The sequence below is a fragment of the Rhinopithecus bieti genome, unplaced genomic scaffold (genome assembly GCF_001698545.2).
Source record: "Rhinopithecus bieti isolate Rb0 unplaced genomic scaffold, ASM169854v2 scaffold_59220, whole genome shotgun sequence".
Taxonomy (NCBI): Eukaryota; Metazoa; Chordata; class Mammalia; order Primates; family Cercopithecidae; genus Rhinopithecus; species Rhinopithecus bieti.
Window position 1 is genome coordinate 113842 of NW_016822842.1, and position 23149 is coordinate 136990.

Genomic DNA, 23149 nt, shown 5'->3' on the forward strand with positions numbered 1-23149 from the left:
AATGAAGAAGGAATGAAGGTCACGGAGCAACTTGGGGCAGGGGAGAGTAGGAGAGGAGGCACCTTTGAAAAAGTTGACGGCAAAGCCCGCTTTGTTAATGGACCCGTCAGAGACGAACTTGAGCCAGAGGCGGCTGGATGTGCTCTTGATGTCATCAGGCTTCTCGTAGCCACAGTAGCGCCCGATGAGGGTGCTGCTCTCACTGTGCCCGTCACGCACCTCCAGATAGTCATAGGCACAGCTGTCGTGGCGCTCAATCTAGGCATTGAGGCTTCATCAGTGGAAGGGGCTCTGGCTGCCAGAGACCCACCCCCGGGAGCCCAAAGAGAGGCAGCTGTCCCAGGGAGCGACTGCAGGATTCAAATGTCAGATCACAGGGCCGATGACCTACCTCAAAGGACTGGAATGTGAGGCCCACGTGGAAGCCTTCAGACACCTGGATCCGCCAGATGCAGACTTTGCTGGGCCGGTAATCATCTGGGTAGTTGGGTGATTGAATGTGGCCATAGTCCTTTTTCACATCACCCCCGCAGATGGCTGTGGGGACACAGGATAGGGTGGGAAGGGGTGGTGAGTCAGCATGCTCTGCCCTGCTGGGGAGCTCTTTTCCCCACTCCTCCAGTCCCTCCCACGTCCCCCAGCTTTTCAGTTCCCCACCAACCCCCCAGTCCCAGGCAATCCCATCATTCTCTCTGCTTCTTCCCTTGGGGACCCACGGTCTTGCCCCTCAGGTGCCAGGAGGGATGTTCTAGGATGCCCAGAGACCTCCTATCTGACCCCTCCTGCCCACCGCCTTCCTCAGTACCTTCGTAGACTGCAAAGAAGCCCTTTCCGACCCAATTGCTGCTGCTGCGGAATTCAACCCAGAGGCGGCTGTCAGTGGAGACGATGGGCTCAGGGATTTTGGACCCGCAGAAGCGGCCTGCACAGACAGTGTGGATGAAAGAGTGGTGAACCCCGAGGATACCCCCTATAGAGGCCCCACCTCTCCAGGAGGCGTGGGTGCTTGGGCCCTGATCTGTGGCCACCCTACTTCACACATTCTCAAGACTGTACACCCTCCGGTTGGCTTCTGTCTGGTCCAAAGTCCAGCTTGACTTTGGAGAGCCACAGACCACTTGAGGGATAGGATATGAGTCTATTTCTAGGAGGAAAGGTAGATCTTTATTTTTCATTTTATCTTATTTTATTTTTTTGAGATGGAGTCTCGCTCTGTCACCCAGGCTGGAGTGCAGTGGTGCGATCTCAGCTCACTGCCTCCTGGATTCAAGAAATTCTCCTGCCTCAGCCTCCCAAGTAGCTGGGACTACAGGCATCTGCCACCATGTCCAGCTAATTTTCATATTTTTAGTAGAGATGAGGTTTTGCCATGTTGGCCAGGCCGGTCTCAAACTCCTGACCTCAGGTGATCCACCCACCTTGGCTTCCCAGAGTGCTGGGATTTCAGGTGTGGCCAAGGTAGATCTTTATAACGTCCAACTATATATGTGTTCTATTTACCTTTCTAAAGAGCATATTACCATCATTATTTACCTTTTCTTATTTGATCTCTACGCAAAGAAGAGACCAAATTAGAAATAAAATCAGAAATATAATCAGAAATAAACATGACCTTCTTTACACATTACAAACTGCCCCCACAGACATGCTTTTATTTGTTCGAATGCAAGGGATGCCCCAGGACCCTAAATAAATCCCAGAATCTGGGGACTACATCAGAAAATGTCCACTTTGAAATAAAAATGAATAAGAATCAACATAAGTGGATGAGGTCGGCCATCTGTGGAATTCTTTGTAGTCAAGAATCAACTAGGAATGAGTTGTGTGTTCCTAATAAGGCCGGTGTTTCCCAACATTCAGCAAGGGACAGAGGGTGCTGGCCCAGGAATGTAAGTTATGAAAAAGAAACTCCCGTCTTGGAAAACCCTAACACGTCTGCGAGAGGAAGTGTTGTGAGGCCAGCTGCTTTGAGTGACCAAAAAGAAATATTTAAATATCGGAAACTGGGGTGAAAATAGAGGTTAGCAAGATCTGTCTGGCTGTTTTAGGCGCAGGCTGAGGAGAAGAGGCTCTGTTGCCCACAGAGTGGTCCTGAGCTCCTTATGATCATGTCCAGCTAGGAGGAGATTCATATAGCTCCTCGGGCTTGCTGCAAATACCCTCTAGGATCACCTGCCTCCCTTTGCCCTAATTCTAGGTTCATTAAAGCACCTTCTGTTCTGTGCTTCTGACCCACTTATTCCCACTGACTCACCTCCTGCCCCCTACCCTCCTTGGGACAAAGTATCCTATGCAAACAAAGTCGGGCCACGGCACCCACTGTGCAGCCCTCGGCAGTGAGTTAGTTAGGAGATGGGCTGGCAGGTTATGATGACTCTCTTTTGAGCCAGGCTGCACTGTGGGCACTCAAAAACCAGAAGGGCAGACAGAAAAAAACAGTGGAGCCTGTGAAAGTGCCCAGATGAGGAAGAGAGCCTGGGGCCACGGGGATGCACAGAACAGCCTGTTTGTCTCTCTCAGTCAATTCCGATGACTCCTTGCACCCACTGGGTGACAGCCGACTTCACAGGGAGGCCCAGAAGACTGCACTGGGGACTCTGAAGTCCAGATAGAGGACAGGACTTGCCTAAAGTCACACAGCAAGTGAGCAACGCAGCTAGCTGGGACTAATGATGCCAGGACTCCTGGCTCCCACACCAGGATGTCATCCCTGGCCAGTGTTGGGCCCTGGAGGGAGATGAAGAGTGTGATGAGGGTGGTTCAGAGAGGGAATCAGCATGGAGGGGGCAGGGGGTGGCTGGTGCTGTTACCTCGGAGGGGCGCCTTCCTCCAGAAGCCATCTCGGACCTCCACGTAGTCGTACCAGCACAGGCGGCTGCGGTACAGGTCCAGGGATGTGAAGTTCAGGATTATCTAAGGCAACAGGGGAGGAAGAAGGTTAAGCTGCCCTGAACATCGCACCGGCCCTCTGTCAGCCCCATGATGACCACCGCCTGCCTTACGCGAGGCAGGTCACCCTGGGTGAGAGTTAACGGGCTCCCGAAAGGAGCTGCTGGCACAGAACCGCCCCTCCTCCACAGTGGTCTGCGTATGGTCAGCTTTCTTCCTAGAAGGCCCAGGAGGAGGAGAAGCCATCACTTTGGGTAGAACCCCTGGCTCCAGCTCTCTTCATAGCCAATTAGATAACACAACCCACAACACCTTCAAGAGGAACTGGTCTCCACAGCGGGAGGAAGGGCCAAGGGCTGCATGAGGGTACTGGGGGGTCTGAAGTAGGGACGAAGGGTCCCAAGAGGAGAGGCAGGGGGAAAGAAGGGCTGAGTCACTAATCATCACTTTTTATTTTATTTTAGTTTTTTGAGTCAGGGTCTTGCTTTATCACCCAGGCTGGAGTGCAACGGTACAATCACAGCTCACTGTAGCCTCCACCTCCCAGGCTCAAGCTATCCTCCCACCTGAGCCTCCCAAAGTGCTGGGATTACAGGAGTGCATCACTGCGCCCGGCCCCATCATTTATTGAGGGCTGATTCTGGGCGGGGGGACACACTAACTGCTGAGAGGACACCAGATCTGAATCTGTCCCTGTCCTCAAGGAGCTCCCAGCTTAGGGAGGGATGAGACATACGCATGAGAAAGCTCAGACTCCAGTCACAACAGCCTGGGTGTGAATCTCCACTCTGCATTTCCTGCTGTGAGTTATCAAGCAAACCACATAACCTCTGAACCTTTGCTATGTCCTGCGTGCAATGGGGAGAAGAGTCCCTACCCTGACATCACACTTCCAAGCCACAGGCACTGTCTGTCCTGAGCACCTCATTTCAAGCTCCGAGCTCAGGAAATGCTCGCTCGCTACTGGAGGAATGTGACACCTTGGTGAGTACCAATTCTCCTTAGCAGATGGGCATTTTAACAGGTAGAGAGTTTAACAGTTTCCCTCCATTTCCAGGGGGAAACCACTTCCTCGGTAGGTTCCAGAGTGGGCCCAAAGCCTGTCATGTATTCAGAGTTCCAACAAGTAGGGATTCCAGGGATGTGTTCGCCGTGACCTGCGAGGCCAGTGCAGCGAACACTCGATGGTCTCAGGGGTCTCCCGCTCTGGGAGAGCTGGGTTCTCCACTAGAGAAGGGGACAGTCTGCCTCCCTTGTACCTTCTTGGAGAGTTAGAGGCAGAGTGGAGGCCAGGATGAAAAAGATTCCAAGGTGGGCACTGACAATTGCTGTCTGTAGCCAGGGTCAACCGGCTAGTCGGGGAGGAGCTCCTGGCTGCCAGTCACTCTGACATGGGCCCTATCAGAATACCTGGTGATTCCAATATCCGCCTAGAGAACCCTTCCCACTTCTTGGCCGCTCAGTTCTGTGACCTCCTCTCTCCACCTCTCTGGACCTTCCCGGCCACACACCAACACGTCACGACGTGCAGGCCGGCTTCATCACGAATTGTCTGCCCCTCCACAATCTCGGTTTCTAGGGCTCCACTCTCCATTCAGTTCCCAGTCTTTCCCTCAGTTCTCATCACTGCGACCTTCAAGCCACTGCACCCAGGGCAATGCCACTGCCGGTCACCCCCATCTACTCTCTCTCCTTACCCAGCTTAGCTCCACAGCCCCTCCTTTTTCTTCTATTCTTTTTAAAAAATTCTTACAAGAGTTTAACTATATTTATTTGGGGGGTCTTTTATTAATTGTGGTATTCTGTGATATAATTGAGTAAGATCATGTTTTTGAAAAGTACACTATAGGCTGAACGTGGTGGCTCACTCCTGTAATCCCAACACATTGGGAGGCCAAGGCAGGTGGATCACTTGAAGTCAGGAGTTTAAGACCAGCCTGGCCAACATGGTGAAACCCCATCTCTACAAAAAAAATACAAAAAAATTAGCCAGGTGTGGTGGCATGCACCTGTAATCCTAGCTACTTGGGAGGCTGAGGCAGGAGAATCACTTGAACCCGGGAGGCAGAGGTTGCAGTGAGCCTAGATCACGCTGTTACACTCCAGCCTGGGTGACAGAGTAAGACTCTGTCTCGAAAAAAATACAAAATAAAATAAAGAAAAGCCCACTATATATTACTCTTGGTTATTATTATCGTCATCAAAAGTTATTGTTACTATGATAAGTCCTGGCATTTTGAAACTCTGAAGACGCAAGTCTGTTCTAGCTCTTGCGATGGAGTAGATGGTGTCTCATCACCTAATCTTTTAACTTTTTAGGAAATGACCAAATGTGTACCAGGCATGGTAGCTCACACCTGTAACCGAGCACTTTGGGAGGCAGAGGCAAGGGGATCGCTTGAGTCCAGGAGTTTGAGACCAGCCTGGGCAACATAGTGAGACCCCATCTCTAGAAAAATTTAAAAATTCGCCAGCTATGGTGGCATGTGTCTGTAGTTCCAGCTATTAGGAAGGCTGAAGTGGGAGGATCGCCTGAGCCTAGGAGGCTGAGGCTCCAGTGAGCCAAGATTGTGCTGGCTCACTGAATGGAAATTTGGTTTTATTTTATATATAAATACATATTATATAATGTATAAGATATATATTATATAATATATAAGATACATATTATATAAGATATATTATATAAGATATATAAGATATATTATATAATATATAAGATATGTGTGTGTATGTGTGTATATATATCTATATATCTATATCTATATCTATATCTATATCTATATCTATATCTATATCTATGTNCCAGCTATGGTGGCATGTGTCTGTAGTTCCAGCTATTAGGAAGGCTGAAGTGGGAGGATCGCCTGAGCCTAGGAGGCTGAGGCTCCAGTGAGCCAAGATTGTGCTGGCTCACTGAATGGAAATTTGGTTTTATTTTTATATATAAATACATATTATATAATGTATAAGATATATATTATATAATATATAAGATACATATTATATAAGATATATTATATAAGATATATAAGATATATTATATAATATATAAGATATGTGTGTGTATGTGTGTATATATATCTATATATCTATATCTATATCTATATCTATATCTATATCTATATCTATATCTATGTATCTATCAGTAGAGACCTGCAGGGGGCGACTCAATAATTAAATTGACAGAAATCAAGACAATGGCATTCTAAGCAGCCATAAAAATGACTGAGTGCTGGCACGGAACGGCGGGCACAATTCATTGCTGAGTGCAAGGTATATTGCAAAAGACCATATACATGTGCATACAATTCCTTTTTGTCTTGTATATATATACATACATATATACACATCCATGCTTACATGCACATGTATACCTAGAAGGGTCTGGAAGGAGATACCAGAAAGTGTTACCAGTGCTTAGTCACCTGTGAGGAGTGGGATCTGGAGGAGGGTCTAGGGGAGAAAATTCACTTGTTATTTTACGCATTTCTAGATTGTTCAAAAAGTTTGTTTACTGTGTGCATATGTTATTTGTATTTCTAACAAACAACAAAAACAAAGGAGTTGCTGGATGGAAGAAGGGATGCAGAGGGCCGAGTGAGGGCGCTCTGGCTCCTGACTCACACCCTCTACCACTCCTCCACGTGGCCTCCCTGGGCTTGCCAAGCAGTTCTGCTCAGCAGCTGTGCTGAGGACAAGCGCCGCTTTCCTTCATCCTTAGAAGCAGCCTTGGCTGTGTCTGGGGAGGATGATGTCAAAGCTGCTGAGGAAGAAACCACGCCCAGCTGGCAGAACCCCAGAGCACCCACCCGAGACCTCCAAAGAAGCAGGAGGAAACAGAGGTCACATCACTCAGGAGGAAGAAACCTGCAGTGGCCGAGACAGGCATGCTACAGAGAGGCCCAGTGATGGCTATATTGAGACTGGAGGTGTCAAATTAAGAGTTGTATTGGCTTCTGTCATGTGGAAACAGCTGTGCTGTGGTGGCAGGGGCAATGCCCTTTGCCAGAGAAAGCCTGGCCAGCCCCACCGCTTCCGGGCTGGTGACTTGGGCCTGTGGCTCGGCTTCCTTAAGCCTCAGTGTTTTTGTCTGAAATTGAGATGGGGCCGGGTGCAGTGGCTCATGCCTGTAATCTCAGCACTTTGGGTGGCTGAGGTAGAAGGATCGCTTGAGCCCGGGAGTTTGAGACCAGCCTGAGCAATATAGTGAGACCTCATCTCTACAAAAAAATTAAAAAATTTGCCGGGCATGATAGCACATGCCAGTGGTCCCAGCTACTCAGGAGGTGGAGGTGGGAGGATCACTTGAGCCAGGGAGGTCCAGGCTGGAATGAGCCATGATCACACCACTGGGCAACAGAGCAACTCTGTCTCAGAAAAAACAAAATAAAACAAAACAAACCCAAAACTGGAAATGATCATAATGGCTTCACTGGGGAGTTGGGAGGATTCAATATGGGGTGCAGAGTCTCCTGGTGCACCCTGAATATAGGAAATACTCCTCAAGCTTGCTGCATGCTGGCAGGGGAGAAGTAACAGGACACCTCACTTCTGGCCACAGTGTGCCAGTTAAGCATCTTGCCCCTTGGTGACTCACTGTCTGGCTTCAATCTGACCTAGCTGCATGATCTTTAGGCCCATCAACCAGTTCCTCTGTGCCTCCATGTCCTTCTTTATAAGAGGGTAATGATGATACTATCTGCCTCCTTAAGGGAGTTCAATTCGTATATGTGCAAAATTTACAAGTGCCCAACACAGAGTAAGCACTCAATAAATGTTAACTTTGCTAGTAGAATGAAGTTTGCTTAAGATTTTTTGGTATTTGGAATGGTTAAGACTAGAATCCTGGAATTAGAGAGAAATAGGGTTCCTGGGGAAGTGGACCAGGATTTCTTCATTTAAAAAGATTACGGGGCCGGGCGCAGTGGCTCAAGCCTGTAATCCCAGCACTTTGGGAGGCCGGGATGGGCAGATCACGAGGTCAGGAGATCGAGACCATCCTGGCTAACACGGTGAAACCCCGTCTCTACTAAAAAATACAAAAACCTAGCCAGGCAAGGTGGCGGGTGCCTGTAGTCCCAGCTACTCGGGAGGCTGAGGAAGGAAAATGGCGTAAACCCGGGAGGCGGAGCTTGCAGTGAGCTGAGATCCGGCCACTGCACTCCAGCCTGGGCGACAGAGCGAGACTCTGTCTCCAAAAAAAAAAAAAAAAAAGATTAGGGACTGGGCTGGGCGCGGTGGTGGCTCACGCCTGTAACCCCAGCACTTTGCGAGGTCAAGGCAGGCAGATCACCTGAGGTCAGGAGTTTGAGACTAGCCTGGCCAACATGGCGAAACTCCATCTTTATTAAAAATATAAAAATTAGCCGGGTGTGGTGGCACGTGCCAGTAGTCCCAGTTATTCGGGAGGCTAAGGCACGAGAATCACTTGAACCCGAGATGCAGAGGTTGCAGTGAGCTGAGATCACACCACTGCACTCCAGCCTGGGCAACAGGGCAAGACTCTGTCTCTAAAAAATACAATAAAATAATTAAATAAAATTAAAAGATTAGGAATATAGGAAAGATAGCAGCAGCTAACATTAGTTGGGTTCTCACTATGTGATAGGTACTACTCCAGGGACTTTATGTATAATAATTTGTTTAATCCTCATACCTTTATCAGGAGGAGATGGTTTTTTGTTTGTTTGTTTGTTTGTTTGTTTTTTTTTTTGAGATGGAGTCTCGCTCTGTCGCCCGGGCTGGAGTGCAGTGGCCGGATCTCAGCTCACTGCAAGCTCCGCCTCCCGGGTTTACGCCATTCTCCTGCCTCAGCCTCCCGAGTAGCTGGGACTACAGGCGCTCGCCACTTCGCCCGGCTAGATTTTGTATTTTTTTAGTAGAGACGGGGTTTCACCGTGTTAGCCAGGATGGTCTCGATTTCCTGACCTCGTGATCCGCCCGTCTCGGCCTCCCAAAGTGCTGGGATTACAGGCTTGAGCCACCGCGCCCAGCCGAGGAGATGGTTTTAAGAAGAGAATCATGGTCAGCAGATCAAACATGATAGCACCTCCCTTGTGGTAGGTACTATCGCCAGGCTTATTTTATAGTTTATAGATTACAGAGGCTCGCACTTGTAATCCCAGCACTTAGGGAGGCCGAGGCAGGTGGATCACCTGAGGTCAGGAGTTCGAGACCAGATTGGCCAATATGGCGAAACCCTGTCTCTACTAAAAATACAAAAATTAGCCAGGCATGGTGGCATGTGCCTATAGTCCCAGGTACTTGGAAGGCTGAGACAAAAGAATTGCTTGAACCCAGAGGTGGGGGTTGCAGTAAGCCAAGATCACGCCACTGCGCTCCAGTCTGAGCAACAGAGTGAGACTCCATCTCAAAAAGTATATATGTAGATAGACGGGGAAACAGAGGCACAGAGAGGTTAGGCAACTTCCCCAAGACCACACAGCCAGTACATGGCACAGCTGTGAAGTCAAACTCAGGCACTCTGGCTCTTAAAGTTACAGCCTCCACCAATCCTCCACATGGCTTCCTTGGGCCTGCCAAGCAATTCTGCTCAGCAACTGTTGAAGGACAAGTGTCCATTTTCCCTTCATCCTCAGAGCCCCACACCCTTCAAGACGCAGAACTTGGGTAGGATCCAGCACAGGCTTTGCAGAGAAGGCAGGGATCCCTTTGGCCTGGCTGGGGATGTGGAAGTCAGGGAAGGCATTAAGAATTTGGGTTGGGCTGGGCGTGGTGGGTCATGCCTATAATCCAAGCACTTTGGGAGGCCGAGATGGGTGGATCACCTGAGGTCAGGAGTTCGAGACCAGCCTGGCCAACATGGTGAAACCCTGTCTCTACTAAAAATACAAAAATTACCGGGCATGGTGGCACACGCCTGTAATCCCAGCTACTCGGGAGGCTGAGGCAGGAGAATCGCTTGAACCCAGGAGGCGGAGGTTACATTGAGCTGAGATCGTGCCATTGTACTCCAGCCTAGGGGACAAGAGTGAGACTTCGTCTCAAAAAAAAAAAAAAAAAAAAAAAAAGATGGTGAAACTGCGTCTCTACTACAAATACAAAAATTAGCCGGAGGCAATGGCAGGTGCCTGTAATCCCAGCTACTAGGGAGGCTGAGGCACAAGAATTGCTTGAACCCGGGGGGCAGAGGTCAAGGTGAGCTGAGATCATGCCACTGCACTCCAGCTTGGGCGACAGAGTGAGATTCAGTCTCAAAAAAAAAAAAGAATTTAGGTTGGACCTTGAAGAACAGGTAGCATATCAGGAGGCAGGGATGGGAACGAGGGTGGATACTGCCAGCTCTAAAAGTTCTTATCTTCTTGGCTCCTCTGCAAATGTTTGATCTGCTGACCATGATTCCCTTCTTTTTTTTTTTTTTTCCTTTTTTGAGACTGAGTCTTACTCTCGCCCAGGCTGGAGTGCAGTGGCACGATCTCGGTTCACTGCAACCTCCATCTCCCGGGTTTGCGCCAGCAATTCTCCTGCCTCAGCCTCCCGAGTAGCTGGGACTACAGGCATGCACCACCACGCCCAGCTAATTTTTGTATTTTTAGTAGAAACGGGGTTTCACTATGTTGGCCAGGCTGGTCTCAAACCCCTGACCTCAAGTGATCCGCCCGCCTCGGCCTCCCAAAGTGCTGGGATTACAGGCGTGAGCCACCGTACTCAGCCGATTCCCTTCTTAAAACCGTCTTCTCCTCATAAAGGTTCTCCTGTGTTGCTGGGGAACCACTGTCAGTCCTCTCCGCGCCAGCTGCTAGTTACATGAGTATAGACTCGGGGGATCCGAAAAGAAGGCTTTCCAGTTGACTCTTTCACTTTGACATACCCAAGACAGGCAAAATCAATTGTACATGGTAAGATTTACTCATCATTCACATTTCTGGCAATAAGCTGAGAACTGGGAGGCAAATGAAAAACAACTTCTCCACAGCTAAAATAGATGTCAAAGTCCATCCACTAAAGCAGGTGGCATTATTTCAGGTTTACCTTTGAAAGACCATAGACTTTGGAGTCAGAAAGTCCTAGAACCGAATGCCAATTTCACCACTACTACCTGTGTAAACTTGGGTAGGTTTATTCAAGCGCTTGAAGCCTCCATTCTCTTGGCTGTACAGTAGGGTCAATAGTACCTAGGTCGTAAAAGTGTTACAGGGAATAGCGAGGTCCTGCATGTAAGGTGCCTAATGCTTTGCGGTCCTGCATGTAAGGTGCCTAATGCTTTCTGTGGTACATAATCGTTAAACAATAGAGAGGCCATTAGTATTCTACTACACCAGGCTCTGTAGGCCCTTTCAATGTTCATGTCCCCAGGGTGTCACTTGGTTTCCCTTACAACTCTCCAATTTCATTCAGGACTGTGGCTAGTTTTTACTTCATGTACTTCTACAACCACTCGTTGATTAATCTGGAATTTTTATACTTAGCCCTTTTCTCTTTCTGCAGCTCCAGGCAGGCTTCTGAAAAAAAGGACAGGAGTCCTCTGGGAATCACGGTGGAAGCAGCCCCAAGGCAGAGAGAGAGGCTTTGGGGGCAAGGCCATGTGTGTCTACTAGAGAGACTAGTGCCAGCCCAGGCCAGCCAGGAAGAACAGGGAAGGAAGCTGATCCTAGCCCAGATGCCACACCCCTGTCGAATGCATAAAACTCCCGGACAGGAAGGCTAGCGTGCCACCTGACTCCGCTACTCAGGGCCAGGGACTGTCTTGTGCGTCTGTACATTTCCGGTGGCTGGCCCAGTGCTGGGCACATAGTAGGCACACAGGTTTGCTGAAGAGCACTAAAGTCATTGTCGAAATGCAGCAGGGCTTTAGAACACACATAGTATCGCAATCACCGACTCTTGTGTCATAATCCAATTTTGTGTAATTTTGGAGAAGTTACTAAATTTTTCCAAGCCTGTTTTCTCATATCCAAAACAGGGATAATGCTAGCATCTGGCCCATAATGTTGCTGTGCGATAATGTTGGACATAACACACATAAAGAATTTAACATGGCCAGGTGCGGTGGCTCACGTCTGTAATCCCAGCACTTTGGGAGGCCGAGGCGGGCGAATCACCTGAGGCCGGGAGTTCGAGACCAGCCTGACCAACATGGAGAAACTCTGTCTCTACTAAAAATACAAAATTAGCTGGGTGTGGTGGCACATGCCTGTAATCCCAGCTACTCAGGAGGCTGAGGAGGTTGCGGTGAGCTGAGATTGTGCCATTGCACTCCAGCCTGCACAACAAGAATGAAACTCTGTCTCAAATAATAATAATAATAATAATTTAGCACATAGCTGCTCAATCATATGTTCAATCAGTTAGTTATTGCTATTATTATCGGTGGGTGAGATTTCCCAAGGCTGGAGTAATGGGAACCCTCTAGAGGGAAACAAGGAAGCCAGGGCATAGCTGGTAGAAGACAGCACAAAAGGAATGCAATTTTTTGTTGTTGTTTTGAGACAAGATCTTGCTCTGTTCCTCTGGCATGAGTGTAGTGGTGTAATCATAACTCACTGCAGCCTTGAACTCCCAGGCTCAAGCAATTGTCCCACCTCAGCCTCCCGAGTAGCTGGAACTACCAGCACCCACCAGACACCCAGCTAATTTTTAAAATTTTTTGTAGAGATGGTGTTCCGCTATGTTAGCCAGGCTGGTCTCAAACTCCTAGCCTCAAGTGATCCTCCTGCCTCAGCTTCCCTAAGTGTTGGGATTACGGGCGTGGGCCACATACTGGCCAGAATTGCCATTTTTAAGAGAGATTCAGAACAGGAAGAACGGGTTCACTTTTAAGGGAAGATGGTAGAATGTCAACCAAGAGTGAAGCCAGAATTACTCAGCTCTCAATAAAAATCTGTCCTACGTAAGAATGATCTTCAAATTACAATAAATGAAAATAAGCATTGTTTGAAAAGGAAATAGAAGCTCAATAACACAGAAGGAGGAGAGCCTGTGAGCATCTCGCTACATTGATTTTTGCCTCCAAGCTCATCAATGACATCAGAGGAGACAGTCAAATAATTTGCAGATGTGATCAGCATGTGTAATCTGCAGGACTCAGAGTAAAAGCTTTCCCAGTCTTCAAAGGGGTGTGTGTACTGGGAGGAGAGTAAGGAGCGGATTCTGGGAATTGCAAAGCACTGGGCCAAACGTCAATCCCCAATGAAACAGATGCTCTGTGACCATTTAGAAAAGAAACACTTGATGACTAGGAGCCAGTTTGTGTTCACTGGAAACAAAGCAAGTCGAACACATTTGTCTTCCTTTTTAAAGGGGTTTTATCAATTGGTGGAACAGGAGATTTAATTTGGTAAGGCATTGCATCTCACGTATTCAGCATTTATGAAACACTTCCTGGGCCAAGGATAGAAAGATGACCAAGGTATGGTCTCAGAAGGAGCGCACATCCTGGTCAACTGGTGGTCACCTGTGGCTGGATAGTACTGACCTTAAGTGGCATCATAACTGATGTAATAACTCTTCTCAAAGCCTAGATTAACAGATTAATGTCAATTTGGAGGGAAATCTTGGTTCTTCTTTGGTTTGTGTGCTGTTCTATGTTTTGACCAAAGGCCAGGATGCAGACCTAGAAGACATGTTTATCAAAGGAGCTCATGGCAGAGGTAAGAGGAGGGCTACCTGATGGATGGTGACATTCTGATTCAAAATGATCTTGAGATGTCGAACTGAACAATGCAACCAATAATAGAATCGATTCCAGCTCAACGCTGCACTATGACATTAAGAACCGTGCCCCACTCAAGGAAAAGAAAGGCTTGTAGCTCATTCTTGGGAGCAATAAAAATATGAAGGACAGAGAAGGTCTGGGGTTGGTGCAGAGGTCCAGACTCTGTGAAAAGACCGTGAATGGATCTAAGGAGGGATGGGAGTAATCTCCCCACGTTACGAGGGCTGACATGGGAAAGAGGGAGTGAGTTATCCTAAATTGCTCTTGAGGAAAGTACTGGAGCCAGTAAGGAGCTTGAGGGAGAAGAAGAGATGTTGACATTAAGACCTGGCTACAGGCCAGGTGTGGTGGCTCACGCCTGTAATTCCAACACTTTGGAAGCCTAAGCCAGGAGGATCACTTAAGGTCAGGAGTTCGAGACCACCCTGCACAACATGGCGAAACCCTGTCTCAACCAAAAATAGAAAAAAAATTGGCCGGTCATGGTGGCGCACATCTGCAGTCCCAGCTACTCGAGAGGCTGAGGTGGGAGGATCGCTTGAGCCTGGGAGGCAGAGGTTGCAGTGAGCTGAGATCGCACCACTGCACTCCAGCTTGGGTGATAGAGTGAGATTCCATCTCAAGAAAAAATAAAAAAAGAGCTGGCTAGAGAACAGAATGAATTATTCCGAAAAGTAGTGAGCCTCTCATCACCTTAGGTATTCAAACAGGGATAATCAACCATGCAGTGGGAAACCTGACCGGACAGGCTTGGGGGCCCTCCCCACACTCGGTGTCCACCCTGCTTGCCACCAATTAGTAATGAGTAGGGAAGGCTCCCTGAAGGAGGTCACGTCCAAGCTACACTGTGAGGATGGAGACAGCTCTGACCCGATCCCGTAGGGTGCCCGAAGGCAGCCCCCCGTGGCAGCAAGTATGAGAACCGGGCACTTCCCCACACGGTAAGACAGAAGGTGGAGCTGAACTTTCTCTATGGATCAGAACTGATGTAGCAGGTGACAGGTAGAGGAAGGAGAAATAGAGTGCCAGTGGAGAGCCAGGCACAAAAAATCAGGCCCACAGAGCAAAGACTGGAGGGTCCTGGCCTGAGCAAGAGGAAGGGTGGGTGGGAAGGAGAGACCCACCAGGCAGCATCCTGCTGGAGACACTTCTATCATTCCTTAATTGTTCCCAGGACCAGAGCCTGTCAGAATTGGGAAGAGCCCTTCAGGAGCCCCTGGCCCAAGCCCTGATGAGATGGATGAGAGTTGAGGGTCAGGCTGAGCAGCTAATCCAAGGGAACCCAGACCTGAGAAGGGCTCTAATCCCGCCTTAGTCCTTGTCAGCTGTGGGACCTTGGGCAAGTTACTTAACCACCCTGTGCCTCAGTTTCCTCATCTGTAAAATAAAGGTGGAGGTAGCCATAAAAACTAAAAGAGGTGATGTAGGAAAAGCACCCAAGAAGAACTAGATAGTCAAAATAGACCTACATAGTAAGTGCTATCTGCAAATTAACACTAATTTACAATTATTGGGAGATGCCAGGGAAGGCGGTGAATGCCAGGAGCCCCTTCCCACAGCAGTGCTCCATCAGCACTGTGGACTCAATGCATTTACGGTAACCAGGTAGGTCGCTGGTACCCATATTGATCCCCACCGTGGGAGAAGTCCCTGAAGTATGGGGACCCGCAGGGGAGGGGAAGGCTCAGAGGCCGAGCCCACACGTACCTTCTCCCCGGGTGTGACGGAGATGCGCCACACGCAGTGCATGTGAGCAGAGTAGCCGTTGGGGTATTCAGGGGAGGAGAAGTTGCCTGTGCTGTCTTGCAGGGTCTCTCCACAGGCTGTGAGGAAAGGAAATGACAGGGCAGGGCTGCAGGCGCCAAATCCCCCCACCTTCTGGCTCACCCACCCCTGAGCCCTGGCATCCTCTGGCGGAGGGGAGAATGCCCAAGGAGTGGGAGGGTGTCTGCAGCAGTCCTGTCCCTGTAAGATCCACCCCCTCCGCCTTACATACAGCACACGCCATCCTACCTCCCAGCCCAGTGCTGCCCTGTTTGTGAAGGCAATATGGGTTCCAGAGTTAAGGTCAAGCTCCCTTGGTGGGGCTCTGGCCACCACCTCCCTCTCCTAGGATTGCTCTGTTCTTCCCCACTTCTGCCCCTACAGACCCTCAGAAGGTGGCGGCTCAGCTTCTGACCACCACCTGAGCCTACCCCCAGTGGCCTCCTTCACTTGGACACTGCCCCTCCTATGGGGTCCCCTCCCCCGCCACACCATTCTCTAAAACTTGCAGCCTAAGCCTTCTTGGTGGCACCAGGCACCTGGCCTCTGCCTCCCTCAGGCCCTGCCTTCCACGCCTTCACCCATCCCTTCTCTGCCCTGACCTGGGCACTTGTAAAGCTTGCGGGCTTGGGCAATGTCCCCCTTGCTGAGCCGTGTCCTTTGGCCAATGGGAGGTTTCACCCCGTTCACCTCATACTTGGGGACAATGGTATCCAGGAAGATGCCCCTGAAGAAGAGGGAGAGAAGGAAGGGTGAGCGTCTTATGGACAGTGGGCAGGGAGTGGGTGGTATGCCCATCCGTACCCGCAAGTCGCGACCCTGCTGGAGCTCAGACATTCCTCAGCAGGGTCAGGGCCGGGTGGAGACGTCTCACCCTGTCATTACACTGCCCACTGACCAGCAGCCACCCTGCTCCGTGGCAGCCACACCACAGGAGTCGGGGGAGCCCCAGGAACACTTTGGGAGGTCAGGGATGCAGGTCCAGGGTGCCCTGAGACCCACTGGTGCCCCCAGTTCAGGCTGGCCACAACTCCCAACCCCAGGAAAGCTACAGACCCCTAGCGGGTCATCTTTCCAACCCCACTGGGCCCCTGCTTCTGCAGCCCCTCATGCTGCTCCAGCCCTAACTAAACTTCTCCCAGGACTCCCTAGGCCAGCTACTCACCCCACTGGCACAGGCTGCATCTGAATGCATCTGGAACAAGGCCAAAGGCAGATTCCACTGCAGCCAGACCAAGCCCCGGGGACAGCCCCACCAGCTCCCCATCTATCAGTGTCTCCTGTACCCCCCATTCCTCCCTTCTGAATCCTGGGTGTTTGCACTGGGAGGAGCAGAGTGAAGGGAAGGCAGGCAGCCCTCCACCTCCCCAGGGCCCCTGACTCACACCCAGCTGGGTGGATCACAGCAGGGGGTGCGGTGGGATGTGGTGGGAAATGTGAGGCCGGGTCTGTGGGTGTGGGGGGCAGAATGACCTCACCACCCCTCCTTGGTCTCTGTTCCTGCAGGTCTGCAGGCAGGAAAAGTGGATTGGGTAGAAGCACTGAGAAGAGGGGGCAGGGCCACTGTCTGGGACACAGACAGAGGATGAGCAAAGCACCAGGCCTGGGAATGGCCAGGCCAGGAAGGAGTGTGAGGAGGAGGGAGGCACCATTTCCCACACTCTGCTAAGGAGAAGCTTGGGGGAGGGGAGGCTGGGCCACCACCTTCGAGGGTTCTGGTTGTGGCTTCTGGGGACCTGGGCATCGGATAAGGAGGATGTGCTTTGGAGTTGGGCATGGGGGCTAGTCCAGGGCAGGGGACTGGCTTCATGCAAACTGGCCAATTACAGAAAGAAAAAAAAAAAAAGCAGACTAATTAAAAAGGAATGGCTGGGCATGGTGGCTCATGCCTGTAATCTCAGCATTTTGGGAAGCCGAAGTGGGAGGATTGCTTGAGCCCAGGAGTTCGAGACCAGCCTGGGCAATATAGTGAGACCCCATCTCTAAAAAAAAGTCATGGTGGCGTGCACCTGTCGTCCTAGCTACTCAGGAGGCTGAGACGGGACAACTGCTTGAGCCTAGGAGTTTGAGGCTGCAGTGAGCCATGACTGTGCCACTGCACTCCAGCCTAGGTGACAGAGCAAGACCCTGTCTCAAACAAAAACAAAAACAAATGGCCCACAAATAAAAGCTCAGCACCCTTTGGGCTGATAGTTTGGGGCTACCCCACCCTGCTTGGCTTGCAGAGTGGTTGGGTTCAGCCTCCTCTGCCAGGTGCCCTGGGTGCACACCGTGGTAAGGCCCTGCCACAGCCCCACCCATGGAAGAGGACAGGAGGGCAGGCAGCATCCATGGACCCTCTGCTTGGAGGCCACAGTCCCCCAGATGGCCACTCTTTTCCTGGGTCACTGCCCCAGAAGTGGGAGGCAGAAGGAGAATGGCCTACAGAGGGCAGGGTGGGGCTGCCCCAGTAGAGGCCCAGCCCTGACGCCATCTCCTACCTGGAGAACGTGTTCCGAGCGTAATGCATGATGCTGTCAAAGTCATAGGTCTCCCCCAGGGACTCCACCTCCTGAGGCTCCATCTTCAGGAAGTTATACTCCTGCCCTGAGAAGATCAGGAAAAGGGTGTGTGGGGAGGGAGGGAGTGGGTCTGCCTGGGGTGCAACACTCCCTTTCCAGGGCAGGAATAGGGTCCTTCCTGTATCTGAGAGGGCCCCCCTACCTGAGGGTCCGGGGAGCAGCCAAGGGGACTGGGGAGCGGGGAGGGTCTCAGGAAGAGTCCTATCCAGCAGAGGGCCTGGTGAATGGAGGACTCAAGGGAACATGGAAAGAAAGCACCCATTTCTAGAGCCACAGCTGAGAAGGAAGCAGTGAAGAGTGGAGAACGCCTGAGAGAGAGGGAGGAGGTAAGAAGGGAGGGACAGAGATATCGAGAAAATGAGAGAAAAGCCCTCAGAGGGCAGACCAGGCAGAGGACAGAAAGTGGGCAAAGGTGGGGAGAAAGGCCTGAGCAGTCCCCAGGACGGGCCCACTACGCCCATGCCCCACCCTAGAGGCTGCCCGGGCTACCGCTGTCCAGGACCAGGACCTGGCCCAGCCCCCCAGAGCAGCTCCACAACGGATGCAGGTCCTTGATCTGCCACGGAGGAGGAAATGCCTCTAAGGCAAGGGCTGGCTCAACCCAGGCTGAGGGTAGCGCTGAGGGCCCAGGCGATGACGGCTGGCAGGAGCGGCTCCCACTGCCCCCAGGGTCCCTGGAGGTGGGGGTTGGGGTAGGAGCCGCCCACCAAGGCCGCACCGAGGGGCAGGTACCTACCTGGCTGGATGTTCTCACGAACGATGGAAACGTGGCGGTCCCGGTCTGGCCGAGTGTGTTCGTGCCAGAAGCCGACGACGTGGCCCAGCTCGTGGACCACGATGCCGAACTTGTCACAGTTCTTGCCGATGGAGATGGCCTGGGGGCCCCCGCCACGGCGACCCACGTAGGAGCAGCACCTGGAGGGCGGGGCCAGCTCAGGGGGGCGGTCCCGAGCTGGGGGAGTGCATCCACTCAGGGGCGGGGCCAGGCTGCCGGGGGGTCGAGGGGGAGGGGAGCGGAGGGGAGGTGGGCCCTGAGCGCCGAGTGCCCAGGCTGTGTGCTGGAGGTCACAGCCACACAAGGGGCAGTTCCTGAGGAGATGCCCCATAGCAGGAGGGGACGAAGGGACCCAGGGCTGTGCCCAGCTGGGGGCAGTGGCAGTGCCCAGGGGAGAACCTGGGTTGGGGCAACGGCGGAAGGTGTAGTGCCTAGGGCTTCCTGCTCACCCGCAAGGTCGATAGGTGAACACAATATAGCTGTCCTCGTCCGTGCGCTCCAGGAAGGTGACACAGGTATGCTTCTCCCAGTGCCTCATGGCCTGCCGGAAGACTGCCCTCTGGCTACCTGCCAGGAGGAAGGAAGACAGGTTGCCACGGTGTCCAGGCGGTCTCACCCCCTACCCACCCCCTACCCACCATAGAAGAGTCACAGCCATTCTGAGAGCAGACTGACCGGAAAGGAAAGTGTGGGCACTCGGGCTGCAGATGGCACCCACGCCTCCATGCCTGGCAGGGCTGCCCCAAGGCCAGGCCCAAAAGCTGGCTGCATCCTGGGCCCCACAATAGCACGCTCACCAGTGAAGTTTCCCCCAATGACAAAGGGGATGACCCCATCGGGCCACACACGCTCTGGTCGGGACGTTGCCGCCCGCCGGCTACGGGATCTCCCTCTCCATCTCCCACAGGCTCCCCTCTGAGGCTGCCCGTTGGTGCTCTGGCAGTTGGGGGTAGAAGTGTTTCCTGGAACTGAAAGAGGAAGGTATGGTGGCTAGTGAGTGGAGAGGAAGACGAGGAAAACAAAAGCATAGTCAAACCTCATTTTTCATGGATTCTACGCTTGCAAATTTGCCTACTGGCTAAAATTTATTCACAGCCCCCAAAATCAATACTTCCAGGGCTTTCACGGTCATTTGTGGACATTTGCAGAGCAGTGAAAAATTTCAGTCACCCAACATGCATGTTCCTAGCTGAGGTCGAACAATTCAATGCTCTGCCTTCTGCTTTTGGCTCCCATTGTATAAACAAGGGTCCTTTTTGAGGTCTAGTTAAAGTGCCCTGTTTTTTTTGCGTTTTTGTGCGCTTTGTTGAGGGTTTTGCTGTTTAAAACAGCCCCTGAGCATAACGCTGAAGGGCTCTCTGGCGTTCCCAAGGGCAAGAAGGCTGTGATGTGCCTGACAGAGAACATACATGTGCTAGGTAAGCTTCTTTGAGGCATGAGTTAGAGTGCTGTTGGTGGTGAGTTCGATGTTAATTAATTAGCTCCATATTAAGCAAGGTATCTTTATAAAGAAACACTCATAAAACAAGGTGATGCATTGATCAGTTGACAAAAATGTGACCAGAGGCTTGAAGGAACCTGACCCTGTATTTTCCCTAGGAGCAATGGGTCAGTATTTGCTAGTGTTTTCAGTGACTGTACAGAGTAAGTATAAAGTTATTCTATAACTTCCACAAACAGTGAGAATTGACAATAATCATAAAAGAGAACAAAGGTACACTCATGTTCTAGGAATTGTGGGGCTCTGAGATTAGGAAAATATCCCTTCTCATTGAATAAACCTTGACATTTGTGGAACATTCAGAACTCTATGCCTTCTTTTGGTTTCCCAAATTCATGTTTGCATTTGACATAGGAGCTCTAAGGCATGTGGGCAAGTGTCATATTGTATTTGGCACATGAGGAAACTAAAGCCAAAGCTTTGCCCAAAGTCACCTGGTAGGTTAGCAGGGGACCCTTCCATGCAGCTTTCCCTTGTGCCATACCTACTAGTCCCCACTAAGGTCACATGAGCCTTACTTGTTAGCAGGCCACCAGGTCACCCTCCAATGCCACCTACCCTTATTCCATAAGGTACCCACATCAGGATCTTCCCTCAAGCTGGACAGGACAACTTCAGGCACACCACAGTGTTCCAAGAGTAGGCCCTCAATAAGAATCCCTGCCCTTTGGCGTGGTGGCTCACGCCTGTAATCCCAGCACTTTGGGAGGCCAGGGAGGATGAATCACCTGAGGCCAGGAGTTCGAGACCAGCTTGGCCAACACCGTGAAATCCCGTGTCTACTAAAAATATAAAAAATTGGCCCGGCATGGTGTTGCATGCCTGTGGTCCCAGTTACTTGGGAGGCTGAGGCACGAGAATGACTTGAACTCAGGAGGCAGAGGTTGCAGTGAGCCAAAATGGTGCCACTGCATTCTAGCCTAGGTAACAGAGTGAGACCCTGTCTCAAAAAAAAAAAAATCCCTGCCCCTGCCCTTTGGGAAGGGGAGGGCTATTTGTGTGCTCTCAGGACCATGTCTCAAACATCAGCATTGGCAGTGAGGAGCTTTCACCCTTCTACAGAGCAGTGAGGGCCTGGAGAGAACAGACACAGCCCAGGCCCTCATCCCTCCCATTCCCGCATCCATGCACAAGTACCACGTGAATTTTTAGGAGTTTGGACCACAATCAAGGATAAGAAGAAAGCATCCCTGACCTTAAAGAGCTTTGAGTCCAGCTAAGGAGACATAGGGGCAAATCCTTTCAATATGGTGTGATAAATGACAGGGTAACAGTGTGAGCACAGACGAGGGAGAAAACAGGGAAAATGGAGGGATAGTCATGTTTGGGGGGCAACTGGGAAAGATGAATAGGAGAAGCTCCTGAGATGGGCCTCAGAGGATGCACAGAAACTTGCAAAGTGGGAACAGGAGAGCCCAGGAGGGATTGCAGTGTTGGGCAGAGTGTCAAGATCTGGAGTGAGAAAGCTCGGGTTCCTGTCCCAGCTCTGCCACTCACTAGCTGTGTGATCCTGGGCAGGTCACTTTACCTCTGTGAGTCTTAGTTTCTGGACCTGTCAAATAGGAGTTGTCCTGACACCACCTTTAAAGGTGGATGGGGACAGTCAGGCTAGACAATACTTTTGAAAGTGGTTTGTAAACTGTAAGCAGAAAGAATGTCAGTTCTTAGTTGCTGGGGATGTCTGTATTTACTACTCCTCTGGGGAAGGGATGAAGAGATCCCGAGGGAAGATAGGCCCATATGCTGGGGTCAAGCTCATGGCCTCTGTCCTGGGAGGGCCTGGCTGGGAACAGGGAGAGTCTTTGTTTCCCTAAGACTGGAATTTATTTCTAGGACACAGAGGGCCCTTTGGCACCTGACTTACCTGCACCTTTGATGGAGGACTTACGAGTTGTGTGCTGTCTGAGATCCGCAGCCTGCTGTACCTGGAAGGCCCTCAGGTCCTCTTCGTCCAGGGCAATGTCCCCAAGAAAGGCAGCTAAAGAGAAAAGAAGAAGCCAGGACTGAGTTAATCCTCCTTCCCAGCCTTGGGTGTGACGTGCTTCTAGCCCCGCCCCTGTGGGCACCAGCCCCCAACCTCCACAGCAACTGTGATCCTCAAATGCCATCTGAACAAGAAGGAGAAGGGCAGTTAGGGGTCAGCTTATAGAATTTCTTGGGAAGCTCATGCTTACTTTTCAGTTAAAATCCCAATAAAGCTGATGCTCAGTCCCTACCAAGCTGTTAGCTCATCATTCTTTGGGGGAGTGTGGGGCAGATAGGGTCTCACCGCTGTGCCCAGCTAATTTTTTAAAATTAGCAGGATCTTGCTATGTTGCCCAGGCTGGTCTCAAAATCCTGGCTTCAAGTGATGCTCCAGCCTCCTCAGCCTCTCCAGTGGCTGGGAATACAGGTGTGAGCCACAAAGCCATCATTCTTCAGCAAATACTTAGTTAACATACTACTGTGGTCGAGACAATACCCTAGTCATTAGCAAGACAGAAGAGGCCCCTGCTCCTGTGGAGCTAACCTTCGATAATATGCAAGTAAATAAATACTGACCTAGGGTCTTCTAGATAGCAATGGGAGCTATGAAGAAAATAAAACAGGGTGTGCTGAGCATGTGGTGTTCACTCAGCAAACGCCGTTTCAATTTAACCAAGGTGGGGGGTCTATGAAATAAAATAAGCCAGGTGTAGTGGCTCACACCTGTAATCCCAACACTTTGGGAGGGTCGAGGTGGGCAGATCATTTAAACTCAGGAGTTCAAGATCAGCCTGGGCAACATGGTGAAACCCAGGCTCTATAAAAAATACAAAAATTAACCAGGCAGGGTGATGTGATGCATGCCTGTAGTTCCAGCTACTCACTCTGGAGGCTAAGGCAGGTGGATCAATTGAGCCCGGGAGGTCAAGGCTGCAGTGAGCTGAGATGATGCCACTGCAATCCAGCCTGGGCAACAGAGTGAGACCCTGTCTCAAAAAAAAAAAAAAAAAAAAAAA

General features: G+C 50.8%; 1 protein-coding gene across 4 annotated transcripts in view; it reads right to left on the reverse strand.

Annotated features, from left to right (window-relative positions):
- Positions 1 to 23149, reverse strand: part of BMP1 (bone morphogenetic protein 1) — a 56047-nt gene that overhangs the window by 21337 nt on the left and 11561 nt on the right. For 3 of the 4 annotated variants that reach the window (XM_017861096.1, XM_017861098.1, XM_017861099.1), the window contains 11 exons: positions 22033 to 22146; positions 19465 to 19635; positions 19117 to 19234; positions 18629 to 18807; positions 17812 to 17917; positions 15934 to 16058; positions 15275 to 15390; positions 2811 to 2913; positions 806 to 922; positions 392 to 537; positions 63 to 258 (listed from right to left, as the gene is read on the reverse strand). In XM_017861096.1, coding sequence (XP_017716585.1) covers positions 63 to 258; positions 392 to 537; positions 806 to 922; positions 2811 to 2913; positions 15275 to 15390; positions 15934 to 16058; positions 17812 to 17917; positions 18629 to 18807; positions 19117 to 19234; positions 19465 to 19635; positions 22033 to 22146 — 1491 coding nt within the window. The remainder of the gene's footprint in view (positions 1 to 62; positions 259 to 391; positions 538 to 805; positions 923 to 2810; positions 2914 to 15274; positions 15391 to 15933; positions 16059 to 17811; positions 17918 to 18628; positions 18808 to 19116; positions 19235 to 19464; positions 19636 to 22032; positions 22147 to 23149) is intronic. The other variant, XM_017861097.1, reaches the window with a different exon arrangement.